Source organism: Ranitomeya imitator, chromosome 9 (assembly GCF_032444005.1).
Source record: "Ranitomeya imitator isolate aRanImi1 chromosome 9, aRanImi1.pri, whole genome shotgun sequence".
Taxonomy (NCBI): Eukaryota; Metazoa; Chordata; class Amphibia; order Anura; family Dendrobatidae; genus Ranitomeya; species Ranitomeya imitator.
In genome coordinates, this window is record NC_091290.1 from 119,953,371 (window position 1) to 119,970,250 (window position 16,880).

Here is a 16,880-nt window from a genome sequence, read left to right on the forward strand (position 1 = left end):
GAGATCTGCTTCTAGTGCTCCAAAAAAAATTACATAAAAAAAAAAAAAAAAATCACAGGAAACTACACACTTCCTTTGTGTTAGGAAGGGGCACAGGGTTATAGCCAGTTATTACAATTGCTGGAAATGGGTCACACAAAGTAACAGAATATTACACATCTGCAAAGTTTACTAAAGTTTACAAAGCAGCAAAAACTAAATGCGATTATGGTCGTGGTGCACTTACGGTCATTTTTTTATTTTTATTTCAAAGAAAGTTCATCTAAAGGGTTTCCTAGAACTGTTGCAAAAGTCAGCAAAAACACTCCCAAAAGGTACTATTGCCAAAAACAAAAGCCCGTGCACATAGTGATTCCAGTATATTGTGTCAAGTACCGCTCATATAACAGGGTGGTGGTCCACCTGAGGATTCTCCTATTCTCCTGTGGGCTAGTCCAAGCCTGGCTCGGAGAACAAAAGGATCAGGAATTGTAAAAATAAATAAATAAAAATAAATCAACAAAATTGTCCAATTTTAATGTGTGTGTCGGAGGTTTTTACATCACCCCTGTAGAAATGTTTAAGGCAATGTTCCCATGTGCAAAAGCACTTTTCTCCTGCACTTGTCTACTCAAAATTGCGCAATTGCAATTTGCTTGATTGCCGCATCACCACCCCAGATTTTTTTTTTTTAAATTTGCAGTTTGTAAGAGACATTTATTTAATGCAGGAACAAAAAAAAGTTCAGTAGCATTTGGGCATTAGTTTTCATGAAATGTCAAAATGCATATTTTCTGCACAAAAAAAAAAAAAATATTGCAGGTCTCGCTCATATGTGGATTGTGTATATTTATCTTTTAGTTTGCATTAGGAATCAGTGGCACATATTGCTGATAACGAGTGGAAATCTTTGTTTTCTGTCATATTCCCATTTAGCGGAAATACTTTTTTCCTGTCCCTAGTAATTACCTTGCAAGACCCCGTCTTCCGATGTTCTTGGTGCAGCTCTGGTCGTCTTCTGCCAGTTGTCATCTGCCAGATTGGTCCGATGTTTGCTGAGTCTATGCGAGCTAGAACGTGGCTTTCAGTCTTGGCCAGGTGCAGACAATCTTTTATTCTCTCAGCTGAGAGAATTGGGTGATTATGTGGTTCTTTAAATCACCATTTCAAGTTTTCTGCTAATTACATTTCAGTGCACAGGGGCCAGATTGTGCATTGGGTTTTCTCCTCCTTTCTGTCATTCCCCGCCCCTCCGCCTTCGTCTGTGCTCAGCAGGTCACGGCTAAGATTTCAAACAGAGGCCGCAAATCATTCAAAGACAGGAAGCAGGCGGAGGGGGGCGGGGAATCACAGACCGGAGGCAGGCGGAGGGGGGCGGAGAATCACAGACCGGAGGCAGGCAGAAGGGGGCGGGGAATCACAGACAGGAGGCAGGCGGAGGGGGGCGGAGAATCACAGACAGGAGGCAGGCAGAAGGGGGCGGGGAATCACAGACAGGAGGCAGGCAGAAGGGGGCGGGGAATCACAGACAGGAGGCAGGCAGAGGGGGCGGGGAATCACAGACAGGAGGCAGGCAGAGGGGGCGGGGAATCACAGACAGGAGGCAGGCAGAGGGGGCGGGGAATCACAGACAGGAGGCAGGCAGAAGGGGGCGGGGAATCACAGACAGGAGGCAGGCGGAGGGGGGCGGAGAATCACAGACAGGAGGCAGGCAGAAGGGGGCGGGGAATCACAGACAGGAGGCAGGCAGAAGGGGGCGGGGAATCACAGACAGGAGGCAGGCAGAGGGGGCGGGGAATCACAGACAGGAGGCAGGCAGAGGGGGCGGGGAATCACAGACAGGAGGCAGGCAGAGGGGGCGGGGAATCACAGACAGGAGGCAGGCAGAAGGGGGCGGGGAATCACAGACAGGAGGCAGGCGGAGGGGGGCGGGGAATCACAGACAGGAGGCAGGCGGAGGGGGGCGGAGAATCACAGACAGGAGGCAGGCAGAGGGGGCGGGGAATCACAGACAGGAGGCAGGCAGAGGGGGGGCGGGGAATCACAGACAGGAGGCAGGCAGAGGGGGCGGGGAATCAGACAGGAGGCAGGCAGAGGGGGGCGGGGAATCACAGACACGAGGCAGGCGGAGGGGGCCGAGGAATCAGACAGGAGGCAGGCGGAGGGGACCGTGGAATCACAGACTGGAGGCAGGCGGAGGGGACCGTGGAATCACAGACTGGAGGCAGGCGGAGGGGACCGTGGAATCACAGACTGGAGGCAGGCGGAGGGGACCGTCGAATCACAGAATGGAGGCAGAGGGGCTGGGGAATCACAGACAGGAGGCAGCCGGAGGGGGGCGGGGAATCACAGACAGGAGGCAGGCAGAGGGGGTTGGGGAATCACAGACAGGAGGCAGCCGGAGGGGGGCAGGGAATCACAGACAGGAGGCAGCCGGAGAGGGGTGGGGAATCACAGACCGGAGGCAGGCGGAGGGCGACGTGGAATCACAGACCGGAGGCAGGCGGAGGGCGACGTGGAATCACAGACAGGAGGCAGCCGGGGGGGTGGGGATTCACAGACAGGAAGCAGGGAGGGGGGGGGGGTGGAGAATCACATATAGGAGGCAGGCGGAGGGGGCGGGGAATTAGACAGGAGGCAGGCGGAGGGGGCGGGGAATCACAGACAGGAGGCAGGCAGAGGGGGCGGGGAATTAGGAGGCAGGCGGAGGGGCGGGGAATCACAGACAGAAGGCGAATCAGACACGAGGCAGGTGGAGGCAGGCGGAGAATCACAGACAGGAAGCAGGTGGAAGGAGGCAGTGAATCACAGATAGGAGACAGATGGAGGGGGTGGGGAATCACAGATAGGAGGCAGGCGGAGGGGGCGGAGAAGCACAGACACGAGGCAGGCGGAGGGGGCCGAGGAATCACAGACAGGAGGCAGGCGGAGGGGACCGGGGAATCACAGAATGGAGGCAGGCGGAGGGGACCGTTGAATCACAGAACGGAGGCTGACAGAGGGGCCGGGGAATCACAGACAGGAGGCAGGCAGAGGGGGCGGGGAATCATAGACAGGAGGCAGGCAGAGGGGGGTGGGGAATCAGACAGGAGGCAGCTGGAGGGGGCGGAGAATCATAGACAGGAGGCAGGCAGAGGGGGCCAGGGAATCACAGACAGGAGGCAGGCAGAGGGGGCGGGGAATCAGACAGGAGGCAGGCAGAGGGGGGCGGGGAATCACAGACAGGAGGCAGGCAGAGGGGGCGGGGAATCCCAGACAGAAGGCAGAGGGGGGCGGGGAGTCACAAACAGGAGGCAGGCAGAGGGGCGGGGAATCAGACAGGAGGCAGCTGGAGGGGGCAGGGAATCACAGATAGGAGGCAGGCAGAGGGGGTGAGGAGGCAGGCAGAGGGGGCGGGGAATCACAGAAAGGAGGCAGGCGTAGGGGGTGGGGAATCACAGACAGGAGGCAGAGGGGCAGGGAATCAGACAGGAGGCATCCGGAGAGGGGCGGGGAATCACAGACAGAAGGCAGAGGGGGGGCGGGGAGTCACAAACAGGAGGCAGGCAGAGGGGCGGGGAATCAGACAGGAGGCATCCGGAGAGGGGCGGGGAATCACAGATAGGAGGCAGGCAGAGGGGGCGGGGAATCACAGACAGGAGGCAGGCAGAGGGGGGCGGGGAATTAGACAGGAGGCAGGCGGAGGGGGCGGGGAATCACAGACAGGAGGCAGGCAGAGGGGGCGGGGAATTAGGAGGCAGGCGGAGGGGCGGGGAATCACAGACAGAAGGCGAATCAGACACGAGGCAGGTGGAGGCAGGCGGAGAATCACAGACAGGAAGCAGGTGGAAGGAGGCAGTGAATCACAGATAGGAGACAGATGGAGGGGGTGGGGAATCACAGATAGGAGGCAGGCGGAGGGGGCGGAGAAGCACAGACACGAGGCAGGCGGAGGGGGCCGAGGAATCACAGACAGGAGGCAGGCGGAGGGGACCGGGGAATCACAGAATGGAGGCAGGCGGAGGGGACCGTTGAATCACAGAACGGAGGCTGACAGAGGGGCCGGGGAATCACAGACAGGAGGCAGGCAGAGGGGGCGGGGAATCATAGACAGGAGGCAGGCAGAGGGGGGTGGGGAATCAGACAGGAGGCAGCTGGAGGGGGCGGAGAATCATAGACAGGAGGCAGGCAGAGGGGGCCAGGGAATCACAGACAGGAGGCAGGCAGAGGGGGCGGGGAATCAGACAGGAGGCAGGCAGAGGGGGGCGGGGAATCACAGACAGGAGGCAGGCAGAGGGGGCGGGGAATCCCAGACAGAAGGCAGAGGGGGGCGGGGAGTCACAAACAGGAGGCAGGCAGAGGGGCGGGGAATCAGACAGGAGGCAGCTGGAGGGGGCAGGGAATCACAGATAGGAGGCAGGCAGAGGGGGTGAGGAGGCAGGCAGAGGGGGCGGGGAATCACAGAAAGGAGGCAGGCGTAGGGGGTGGGGAATCACAGACAGGAGGCAGAGGGGCAGGGAATCAGACAGGAGGCATCCGGAGAGGGGCGGGGAATCACAGACAGAAGGCAGAGGGGGGGCGGGGAGTCACAAACAGGAGGCAGGCAGAGGGGCGGGGAATCAGACAGGAGGCATCCGGAGAGGGGCGGGGAATCACAGATAGGAGGCAGGCAGAGGGGGCGGGGAATCACAGACAGGAGGCAGGCAGAGGGGGGCGGGGAATTAGACAGGAGGCAGGCGGAGGGGGCGGGGAATCACAGACAGGAGGCAGGCAGAGGGGGCGGGGAATTAGGAGGCAGGCGGAGGGGCGGGGAATCACAGACAGAAGGCGAATCAGACACGAGGCAGGTGGAGGCAGGCGGAGAATCACAGACAGGAAGCAGGTGGAAGGAGGCAGTGAATCACAGATAGGAGACAGATGGAGGGGGTGGGGAATCACAGATAGGAGGCAGGCGGAGGGGGCGGAGAAGCACAGACACGAGGCAGGCGGAGGGGGCCGAGGAATCACAGACAGGAGGCAGGCGGAGGGGACCGGGGAATCACAGAATGGAGGCAGGCGGAGGGGACCGTTGAATCACAGAACGGAGGCTGACAGAGGGGCCGGGGAATCACAGACAGGAGGCAGGCAGAGGGGGCGGGGAATCATAGACAGGAGGCAGGCAGAGGGGGGTGGGGAATCAGACAGGAGGCAGCTGGAGGGGGCGGAGAATCATAGACAGGAGGCAGGCAGAGGGGGCCAGGGAATCACAGACAGGAGGCAGGCAGAGGGGGCGGGGAATCAGACAGGAGGCAGGCAGAGGGGGGCGGGGAATCACAGACAGGAGGCAGGCAGAGGGGGCGGGGAATCCCAGACAGAAGGCAGAGGGGGGCGGGGAGTCACAAACAGGAGGCAGGCAGAGGGGCGGGGAATCAGACAGGAGGCAGCTGGAGGGGGCAGGGAATCACAGATAGGAGGCAGGCAGAGGGGGTGAGGAGGCAGGCAGAGGGGGCGGGGAATCACAGAAAGGAGGCAGGCGTAGGGGGTGGGGAATCACAGACAGGAGGCAGAGGGGCAGGGAATCAGACAGGAGGCATCCGGAGAGGGGCGGGGAATCACAGACAGAAGGCAGAGGGGGGGCGGGGAGTCACAAACAGGAGGCAGGCAGAGGGGCGGGGAATCAGACAGGAGGCATCCGGAGAGGGGCGGGGAATCACAGATAGGAGGCAGGCAGAGGGGGCGGGGAATCACAGACAGGAGGCAGGCAGAGGGGGGCGGGGAATTAGACAGGAGGCAGCTGGAGAATCACATATAGGAGGCAGGCAGAGGGGGCGGGGAATTACACAGGAGGCAGGCAGAGGGGGGGTGGGGAATCAGACAGGAGGCAGGTGGAGGGGCAGAGGAATCACAGAAAGGAGGCAGGCAGAGGGGGCAGAGGAATCACAGAAAGGAGGCAGGCAGAGGGGGGCGGGGAATCAGACAGAAGGCAGCTGGAGGGGGGGCAAGGAATCACAGATAGGAGGCAGGCAGGGGGGGTGAGGAGGCAGGCAGAGGGGGCGGGGAATCACAGAGAGGAGGCAGGCGGAGGGGGCGGGGAATCACAGACAGGAGGCAGGCAGAGGGGCGGGGAATCAGACAGGAGGCAGCTAGAGGGGGGCGGGGAATCACAGATAGGAGGCAGGCAGAGGGGGCGGGGAATCAGACAGGAGGCATCCGGAGAGGGGCGGGGAATCACAGATAGGAGGCAGGCAGAGGGGCAGGGAATCAGACAGGAGGCAGCTAGAGGGGGGCGGGGAATCACAGATAGGAGGCAGGCAGAGGGGGCGGGGAATCAGACAGGAGGCATCCGGAGAGGGGCGGGGAATCACAGATAGGAGGCAGGCAGAGGGGCAGGGAATCAGACAGGAGGCATCCGGAGAGGGGCGGGGAATCACAGATAGGAGGCAGGCAGAGGGGGCGGGGAATCAGACAGGAGGCATCCGGAGAGGGGCGGGGAATCACAGATAGGAGGCAGGCAGAGGGGCGAGGAATCAGACAGGAGGCAGCTGGAGGGGGGCGGGGAAATCACAGATAGGAGGCAGGCAGAGGGGCAGGGAATCAGACAGGAGGCATCCGGAGAGGGGCGGGGAATCACGGATAGGAGGCAGGCAGAGGGGGCGGGGAATCACTGACAGGAGCAGACAAAGAAAGCTGGGGAAATCACAGAACGCAGGCAGGCGGAAATCACAGCCAGGAGCAGGCCGAGGAATCACAGACAGGGATGAGAAGATCCAGTGTACGGTCCGGCCCCTCTGCACCGAAATCCAATTAGCAGAAAGCTTGAGATGGTGATTAAATAACAACAACAATGCGGATTTCTTCACCAAAGATATGAATGTACCGTAATCAGTATTACAGGCATGTCTTTCCAAAATTCATGTCGACATGTTCTCTTTAATTGACGTTAACCTGGAGAACCAGTCCGCTAATTGCTCTAGGCAGTTATTTCCATGTAGATAAATTATAGTCTGATCTTCATGAATTTTTACAAGAAACTATGGGAGTCAATGATGAGTGAGTGCCAGGTAGGAAACCTTTCCCCTCGTCTTCCTGGGATCCCAGGATTATGTATTGTTCTATGTTCATTGGTGGAGAATTAGTGTGCGTGGGAGGGTTGTCGATCAAGAAAGAAAAAATAAATATATAGCATGTTCTACCTACGAGTACATTGAGTGCCGAAGACCCCGAAAACTTTAATTAGGATCAATTGGAGGAAAACCATCTCAGCTATTCAGAGGAGCAGGAGTTATAAGAGTCGCTGTCAAACTCTGACATCTCCTTATCACCTGGAGCATAAAATGACTGGTCACTACCAATGCAACAGGAAAGATCATTCTACTCTATCAGGGAGAGTCTGGTGTTCCCCTGTAATTATAAAAAAACAAACAAAAAACAAACAAACAAAAAAACACACATTGAAACTACAGCAAGATGAATCCCCAAAATGGTAACTTGTTATTCATAGATAAAGCCAGAAACAATTTCAAATACAACCTCAATTTAAAAAAAAACAAAAAAAAACAGACAAGTTTCAGACATTACTCCTTAGGCAACGAGTAAGGACTGTCTGAAAAGTGTGAGTATGTGTTTTTTTTTTTTTTTTAAAAAACGTTCAACTTCGATTTTTTTCTGGCTTTTTCTATAAACATTAAGTTACCATTTTAAGGATTCACCTTGCTGGAATTTACATTTTTTCTGCTATACTGCAAGACTTCCATGCAATTTTGATCTGTATTCTCTCAGGTTGGCAGATCGTCTCCTGGTTTTTTGTTCACATGTCTCCGAGCGTTCCCCAACTCCAGACTGTGTTTTCAGAAATCTACTTACTATTGCACAGGTGATCATTTCATTTCTTTTGTGATATCAAGGTAATCCTGAAGACAAAGTCTGCTGGACCTTGAAGACTGGAGTTGGAGGAACACAGTATAAGGACACAGTCAGACGGATGTATAAATCTGTATGCGATACACGCACTGGTAGGTGGCTCTCCAAACTTGCCAACCCCGCAACATTTCAGAGTAAAACATATTTGTCAGCTTCCTACCGCCTCATAGAAGCATTAATTGGATGACAGGTTCCCTTTAATATAGTGAGCACATGTATTAGCGTAACGCCAAGCATCGCAGCCCCAGGAGATCCTACATCCACGTCAATAAACATAGCAACTAAGCACTATACAAAGCATTTCAATTTATTGAAAGTATTCATTAAAGTGCAGGCTTGTGCATAAAATATGAGCACAAAGGGAAAAAAATATTTTGAAATGCAAAGTAGCATACCGATAATATCGAAGTCTGCTCCGCAGCCAACCGAGCTCATGGCAAGACTGGCCGGTATGCTAGACTGGTTATGGCAGCCGACCGAGCTCATGGCAAGACTGGCCAGTATGCCAGATGGGTTATGGCAGCCCACCGAGCTCATGGCAAAGACTGGCCAGTATGCTAGATGGGTTACGGCAGCCGGCCGAGCTCAAGGCAAGACTGGCCAGTATGCTAGATGGGTTACGACAGCTGACCGATCTCATGGCAAGACTGGCCAGTATACTAGACTGGTTACAGCAGCCGACCAAGCTTATGGCAAGACTGGCCAGTATGCTAGACTGGTTACGGCAGCCGACCGAGCTCATGGCAAGACTGGCCAGTATGCTAGACTGGTTACGGCAGCCGACTGAGCTCAAGGCAACACTGGCCAGTATGCTAGATGGGTTACGACAGCTGACCGATCTCATGGCAAGACTGGCCAGTATACTAGACTGGTTACAGCAGCCGACCAAGCTTATGGCAAGACTGGCCAGTATACTAGACTGGTTACGGCAGCCGACCAAGCTCATGGCAAGACTGGCCAGTATGCTAGATGGGTTACGGCAGCTGAACGAGCTCATGGCAAGACTGGCCAGTAATCTAGATGGTTACGGCAGCCGACCAAGCTCAGGGCAAGACTGGCCGGTATGCTAGATGGGTTACCGTTTGTAAACCTTAACACTACAATTAGTGTAAATTATGCAGATATTCCACAAGGAATCAAATGACATGAGCAGAGTGGGGAAAGGGGTTCTGCTCAGATTTATAGTTGCGTACACCTCTTTGGACTTGTATAAAAAGTAAGAAATCCATCTCAGATCGTCTTCCCCGAAACACTACGAAGCATCGGTCCCTTGATCAGGCCAACGCTCGCCACGTAGAAGGTGGAAGACTAGAAGCATGCGGCTCGAAGTCCGAACGTCCATTATTGATTCTAACATCACTGAACCGCGGCTGGAGGGCCTTCAGGAATCAAAGAGGCAAAAAAAGTTTTGAAAAACACCCAAGCAGTAAATACATATGAATTTGGAGGAAGAGGAGCGGCCGCGGGCTCGTTGACCACATCTTCTCTGGTGGGTTCGTTTTCCTGCAGAGAAAGAAGGCTATGGTAATCATCTACTTATCTAACAAACTATATATAATCAGAACTGAACAGGGCGCAGAAAGTAATGGGTTAATTTAAAGTAGCCCCATGACTACTGCAACCAGTTCGTAGACTCATGCCGTACTACTGGCATCACCGCAAGAATCAGCAGTGGCCAGTTCGGGGGAGCCGCCAGGGTCTCTTCACTGGATTGACAAGTATAGATTTTACACCTTGTCACGGCGGGATTGCTGCTATGCTTTTTTGATAGGAAAAGGTTTAACCAAGTACTATATACATATGCTGCTCGCTTACATTAGGGTTCATGCTCATTTTCTTTTTAGCTTACGTTTTGTTTTGTCTTTTAAATGGCCACAGTGTGAACATGCTCTTACACATTGCATTTATACCAACTTATACTCCGCCTCATTTATTTGGTCTTGCTGTAGTTTCTTGCACTTTGTACAAACAGGGGGCATGGATCCCCCTTCTGAGTTAGGCATTTCATCTATACAGCTTCCCATGGGCAGGTGTCTGAGCAGTCAGGCCCTGGTCCTGCTCTGCCCCCATCTACACTGAAAAGGCACAGATGATTGGCCTCGGGGAGACCAAAACATTCAACACCGCGGAGACACCATCACGTGTTTCTCAACGAAGTGATTCCAGAACACTGCCCCCATCCCTTATGGGAAATATGCAGATGCATGAAAAGAAGCTGCAGAGACACCATCACATGTTTCTCGACGCAAGCAGTGAATAGCCAGGCCTTTCCCCGGGAAGGAACAACCACGGGAAGGGCAGCATCCTATGAAGGAAAGCCACCTATGCCAAGCATGGTATCCATCCACAGACAGCTGTTTCGGGCATATTTCCCATAAGGGATGGGGGCAGTGTTCTGGAATCACTGCGTTGAGAAACACGTGATGGTGTCTCCGCGGTGTTGGATGTTTTGGTCTCCCCGAGGCCAATCATCTGTGCCTTTATAGCCTTTTTACTAGGCACTGCTCCTAATAGCCAGATTCCTACTCCACACTGATGAGGGGCAAAACCCCGAAACAGCTGTCTGTGGATGGATACCATGCTTGGCATAGGTGGCTATCCTTCATAGGATGCTGCCCTTCCCGTGGTTGTTCCTTCCCGGGGAAAGGCCTGGCTATTCACTGCTTGCGTCGAGAAACACGTGATGGTGTCTCCGCAGCTTCTTTTCATGCATCCATCTACACTGAAGTCGGCTGACACATAGAAAGGTTTAATACTAGAGGATAGGACCATCCCGATTGGGTACACTAGGTGGGATGGCTTTTTAGTTTTTTTTTTTTTTATAGCAAAGTAGTGTTAACCAAGAGCCCTGCTATTTACATGTGCTATTACTAATCATTTACTATAGGGTATATGCTCATTTTGTTCTATCTTAGGTTTACATGTTTTAGGGAAAAAAAAAATTATGCAAGCAAAAATTAAAAATTGGAGAAGCAATTGTCCAAAGCAACAAGTTTCCAGCTTTAATTTTTAAGAAATCTTTTGAAAACTGAAAGGCAAGTATTCTACTCGTGCCTTATCCTAATGGGTTGGGAGATGCGAGTAGGGAAAGTGACTCAAAAATGTATAAGCCACTAGACAAGTCTACACCTAAGGAGCTTACCTGCAAGTTGTTGTTTGGATCTTGGTGGTTTGGGACAGGTTGTTGGACAGGGGCCGCAACTTCCTGTGGGGGTCTCTGTCTGAAGGGAAACAATCCTGCTGTGTGTCTAAAATAAAAGAATGAAATACACTTTAATCTGAGCTCTGCAGGTCCCATTAATAGATTATGGGTCTCATTTTTTGCCGTGATCGGTCACTGCTGTATAAAATAATTCTTACCCCTTCATCCAGAAGAGGATTGTGAGGTCAGACATGGAAATTGGGGGAGGCCGGGGTCACAATCACTGTTCTAGCTCATCACCAAACATGTTGGATGGGACCGAGGTCCGGGCTTTGTGAAACCGCTCATGTTCTTCCCACCAAACTCCCCCAATCCTGGACCTTGTGCTCCTAGGCACATATCTTGGTAACAGAAAATGACCTTTCCTAAATGGTTACTACAAATCCAAAATATTTTGTGCTGAAATATTAAGATTTCCCTTCACTAGAACAATTGGACCGAGGCCGACCCCCCAAAACATCCCCTTAGCTAAATCCCTCTTCCACCAAAGTCCAGGCATTCTCCAAGACCAGACATGTGATTTGTTCCTGCACATAGTTCAATGCTGGCAGCTTTACACCACTCGCTCCAATTGTCAGCATTGTGCTTGGTGGTGTAAGGCTGCATGCAGCTTCTAGGCCGTGGAATCCAAGTGCGATCTGCTGCTACACAGAGCAAAAATGAAAGCTACAGTCCGCTACCGATTCGTTGAAAAATTCACCCCTACTGATGTGAACACAGCCCAAGCCTCTACTCTTCCTAGCCGATTTCCATATAGGATACTCACAGGTACATCAGGATCATGGCGCCCAGGACCATCATGAATCGGCTCAGGCTGGAGTAGAAGTAGAGGATACTGAGGAATATGGAAAAGCGTGCGGCTGTGTACACCCAGTCCAACCAGTCTCTGTTGAAGTCGTCTTCTTCCTCCACCAGGCCTCCTTGAGCATTCATCCGCAGGTTTGGATTAGCTACTGGATTAACTGCAGCGGGAGCTTCTGGATTGGGAGCCTGGTTGGCAGCAGGGAAAGGATGGGGCAAAGGGTCCGGAGCAGCAGGTGGCACAACTGGTAGCTCCTGTCTTCTCTGGGAAGGAGGACTGGTGGCCGTAGCAGCGGCGGCAGCATAGCTATAGGGCAAGGACAAAAAGTTACAAAAAAAGCACAAGTAATCTCACAAAAGTAAACTTAAAGCAATTAACCCCCTCTCCCACCTTGGGCAAAAACCCCAATTATAAAGCAAACTACCGCATGGATGCCACCATCAGATATACAGGTACTTACTACTGCATATAGTACTGTCTGGCGTACATCTGCTGCAGCCATATGATCTGCTGCGGGCTGTACACCGAGAACGGGGAGAAAGAAGAAGCATTTACGTCTTCAGAGCTTTAAAGAAAAGAGAAGTTGATATTAATCTCTAATAAGACGTAGCAGTAATCTGAGCAATAATCTGCGTCACCGGTATGTGTCATAAGTACCCGGGTGTGTCTATTTGTGCCGCGGGAGAACTCTGTGGGACGATCCGCTGTCTGATGCCGTCCGCCGGAGGAGCGGAGGGGCTGGGTGAGCCATGCCCCTCCGTGCCCGCTGTAGGCTGCTGTTTGCTTTCCTGAGTCTGAAAGCAATTAAGGTAATTAGCGAAAAAGTCCAGTGACATTAGGGGATTTTACACTAACAACTAGTGCAACCTATTAGGCAAATCTGGATCTTTGTCCCAAGCAAAGCCGAACGGCACTAAACAGAATTTAAGCGTGGCCGTCATTTCACAATAAGCTGTAACAATCATTCTGGCTATTATAGGACTTGTATCCTGCCGTTTGTCCGGGGCTAGAGAGTGGAATTTAGCTGCTATAATGTCTTCTATACAGAGCACATAGACATCTGCTCTCCTGTGTGTATATAGCACAGTACAGATAGCATAATACACAAGGACTGAACTGTGTAGCTGTGAATCCCCGCACCGCGTAGCTGCCAATCCTCGCCACCGCACAGCTGCCAGTCCCCGCCACCGCACAGCTGCCATTACCCGCCACCGCGTAAGCTGAAAAATCCCACATTGTGTAAGCTGCAAATCCCCCACTGTGTAAGCTGCAAATCCCACACTGTGTAGCTGTGAATCCTGCACTGAAGAAGACACTTGGTAGAATTTGCAGCGCGGTCTTCCTCCCCCTCCGTATAGTTCAGTTGACCATCGCACGTGTCACCCCATCCTCAGGGTTCTGGGATTACACTGTGCCATTGGGTTGATATGCACCTGGGTATCTAATAAGGTGCTTAGAACTGCACTACGTTTTACAGAATGAAGGATTTAAGAAATAAATAAGAATAATCACATTACCTGGTTGTGCACAGCACTTCTAATGGAGCAGACAAGGTGCAATACATGCCGGACTTCCTGCAAACCAAAAACAAACAGGACTACATGAACAGCGCCTGATTGAATGAAGTGGCGCCGACAGCAACGCCCGGGCAGCAGATCTTTACCTTGGACAGGACCTCATCCAGCTTCAGATGGTCGGGAAGGAGCTTTCCCGAATAGATCAGGCGCTGTTCTTGTTCCATCTGCAGATCGAAAAAAAAAAAAAGAACAGATGTCAGTTTTGTACCAGCGACGAAGTGTAACTTACAGCACAGGAGGGGCACGGATCTCCGGGAGCTTGTGTAGCTAAGCCGGCAGATTCCCTACTATGAGGGGCTCTGATCCAAAAATTCATAAGGCGAAGGTTTCACATTGCCCAGGGCTGATCCTCATGGGGTGCTCCCAGTCTGTGTCATGTAGACTCCTGGCATCATGGCTGCCATCGCTGATCAGTGTCGCCAACAGTACAGCATGTGACCAAGACGGGGGGCGACAGGGTCAGCAACATGCACATGTATTTACAAAGTTGCCAAATGTTAGATCCATAGACATGAAGAAACCGAAGATCTGTGGCTTATAGGCTCTGAAGACTGATTTGGGGGATTTCCTGAAAGAAAGTCCGGCAGCCATATGTCGCCCTATTGCCCCGTGCATGGATGATCACAATACCGGGGGCATTTGGCTCTCTTCACCATCACCTAACAGGACAAACTGATGATCGGGCAATGACGTGGCTTCTGTGTGTTACATAGCCGGCACCAGATGCCACCCATGTAGCTCAAACCCCCATAGCCGGCACCAGATGCCCCCTAGCTAGCTCAGACCCCCATAGCCGGCATCAGATGCCCCCCAGCTAGCTCAGACCTTCATAGCCAGCACGAGATTCCACCCAGCTAGCTCAGACCTTCATAGCCAGCACCAGATGCCACCCAGCTAGCTCAGACCCCCATAGCCGGCACCAGATGCCCCCCAGCTAGCTCAGACCCCCATAGCCGGCACCAGATGCCCCCCAGCTAGCTCAGACCCCCATAGCCAGCACCAGATGCCCCCCAGCTAGCTCAGACCCCCATAGCTGGCACCAGATGCCACCCAGCTAGTACAGACCCCCATAGCCGGCACCAGATGCCACCCAGCTAGCTCAGACCCCCATAACCGGCACCAGATGCCCCCCAGCTAGCTCAGACCCCCATAGCCAGCACCAGATGCCCCCCAGCTAGCTCAGATCCCCATAGCTGGCACCAGATGCCACCCTGCTAGCTCAGACCCCCATAGCCGGCACCAGATGCCCCCCAGCTAGCTCAGACCCCCAAAAGCTAACACCCTAAATGCCATGGAATACAGTGACAGTGACATTTAAAGGGACCCCATTTGGTGCTGATCTGTCGCCTATTGGAGCCCACTCCCAGCGTCCGCCATGTTACTGCAATAGTACAAGGAACCAATTAAAAGTATATATATATATATATATATATATATATATATATATATATATATATATATCTATATCCACTCTTTTGCCCAAACAGTAAAAAAAAAAAAAATCACCCAGTAAGAAAGGGGTTAAAGGACGGTTGTGAATAGTTGTCACTGCAGTGGCTGATAACAGAGAGCACTAGATAGCTCAGTGTCAGGGCCGAGCTGCACAACAGCTGGTGAAGTCCTCAGCAGCAGTTTACGTGTACAGAAGCTTTGCTGAGACGTATAGTCCTACGGTCACGTGACTCTTGGGGTCCAGGGGCTATATCGCGATAGCACTGATGTAATCAAATCCCCAGGGGGAGGGGTCTTGTACGGTGGGGGGTGGGGAGGGCAGTTCCGTTCCTACCGGATGTCCGGGCAGCTCCCGTCTCAACTGCGACTTTAGATTCCGCACAGTAAAGCTGCGCGGAGCCGTCATCTCCCGCTCCTCCTGCTTTAGGCTGGGGCTGCGGATCACCAGCGTCACTTCTCCGTCCGCCATCCTGGATCACAGACGCGCCACTTCCGGCCAACAAGCCTTTACACTCACTAGTGCCCTTTTACGCTCAGACAAGGCAAGGTGTATGTGAACGCGGAGCGAGTGCGCTCTGACTTATATAGCCACGTTCTGGTAACCATAACAGTGTGTGTCCGGCGTGGATTGGTCGCCTGTTGGTCTCGTGGCCAGACGTGTACCAACCAGTGAGGGGAGATTTGACAGTAGGCGGGGCGTGTCTGATGCAATCTGTAGGAAAATTCCTGAGGCGCTGCGCTAGTCTTTACGCATGCGCGGTGTGAGTGAGTGACTGTTGCGCGGCCATGTTGGATTTGGTTATTTACAGTGTTCTGACCTCTGGAGATCAGTGAGGAATTCGGAGCTGCTGCATACAGAAGCACATACAGAATGAAGCAGGAGGCTGCTCACAAAACATGGTGCAACTAAAACACTAATAATGTTAATAAAAGGGGTATTCTAACCTAAAACAGTCACCCAGCATTGGGGCTTCGGGTCTGTTATTGTCTGCAGGGCTGACATCACGTCAACAACGCTGCAGTCAATCACTGGGCTCAGCGGTTCTGTCCTGAGTTGACAGTACAAGTGGCAAAGCTCACCGACTGGCTGCAGTGCTGATGGCTCCTCAACAGCGCTGCAGCCAATCAGACATTGAGAACAGCAGCAGCGACTCAGCGCTGGATCCAGGACCCATCACCCATTGTAGATACCAAACAATAATGTCCCCATCCTGAGCCTCTTCATCGTATAATATGCCCCTTCCAATAATAATGCCCCCATTCTCAGGGCCTTTTACAGTAATACCCACCATGTTGTGCCGCTTCCAATAATGTCCCCCATTCTGGGCCCTATCTGGTAATAATGTTCTCCAGTCCTGGGCCCCTTCCAGTAATAATATCCCCCATTCTGGGCCCTTTCTGGTAGTGTCCCCCATTATGTGCCCCTTCCAATAATAGCGTCCCCCATTCTGGGCCCTTTCCGGTAATGTTCAAACTTCTGGCCCCCTTGGTGGTATAATGTCCCCCAACCTAGGCCCCTTCCAGTAATAATGTCCCCCATTCTGTGCCCCTTCCAATAATAATGTTCCACATCCTGTACCTCTTCTGGTAATAATTTCCCTAATCCTGGCTCACTTCCTGTAATAATGTCTCCATCCTAACCCCCTTACTGCTATATCCCCATCCTGATATAATGTCCCCCAACGTGGGCCCCTTCCAGTAATAATGTCCCCCATTCTGTGCCCCTTCCAATAATAATGTTCCACATCCTGTGCCTCTTCGGGTAGTAATTTCCCTCATCCTGGCTCACTTCCTGTAATAATGTCTCCATCCTAACCCCCTTACTGCTGTATCCCCATCCTGATATAATGTCCGCCTACCTGGGCTCCTTTCATTAATTAGTAATAACGGGCCCTTCCTGGCGTAATGTCCCCATCCTGTAATAATACTCCCATTCTGCCACATGTAAGAAAATCCCAATTCTCCTCGCCTTCCCCTGCCCCCATGGCGC

The 16,880-nt window shown here is 52.7% G+C and overlaps 1 protein-coding gene across 1 annotated transcript; it reads right to left on the minus strand.

Moving 5' to 3' along the window:
- Positions 1-8,143: 8,143 nt before the first annotated feature.
- On the minus strand, positions 8,144-15,448 carry HERPUD1 (homocysteine inducible ER protein with ubiquitin like domain 1). The gene is made up of 8 exons (XM_069738746.1): positions 15,225-15,448; positions 13,525-13,602; positions 13,379-13,435; positions 12,519-12,655; positions 12,322-12,426; positions 11,826-12,167; positions 11,000-11,105; positions 8,144-9,360 (listed from the first exon to the last, which is right to left on the minus strand). The coding sequence occupies exons 1-8, from the start codon at positions 15,357-15,359 to the stop codon at positions 9,214-9,216; spliced, it is 1,107 nt and encodes a 368-aa protein (XP_069594847.1). The 5' UTR covers positions 15,360-15,448; the 3' UTR covers positions 8,144-9,213.
- Positions 15,449-16,880: the final 1,432 nt, after the last annotated feature.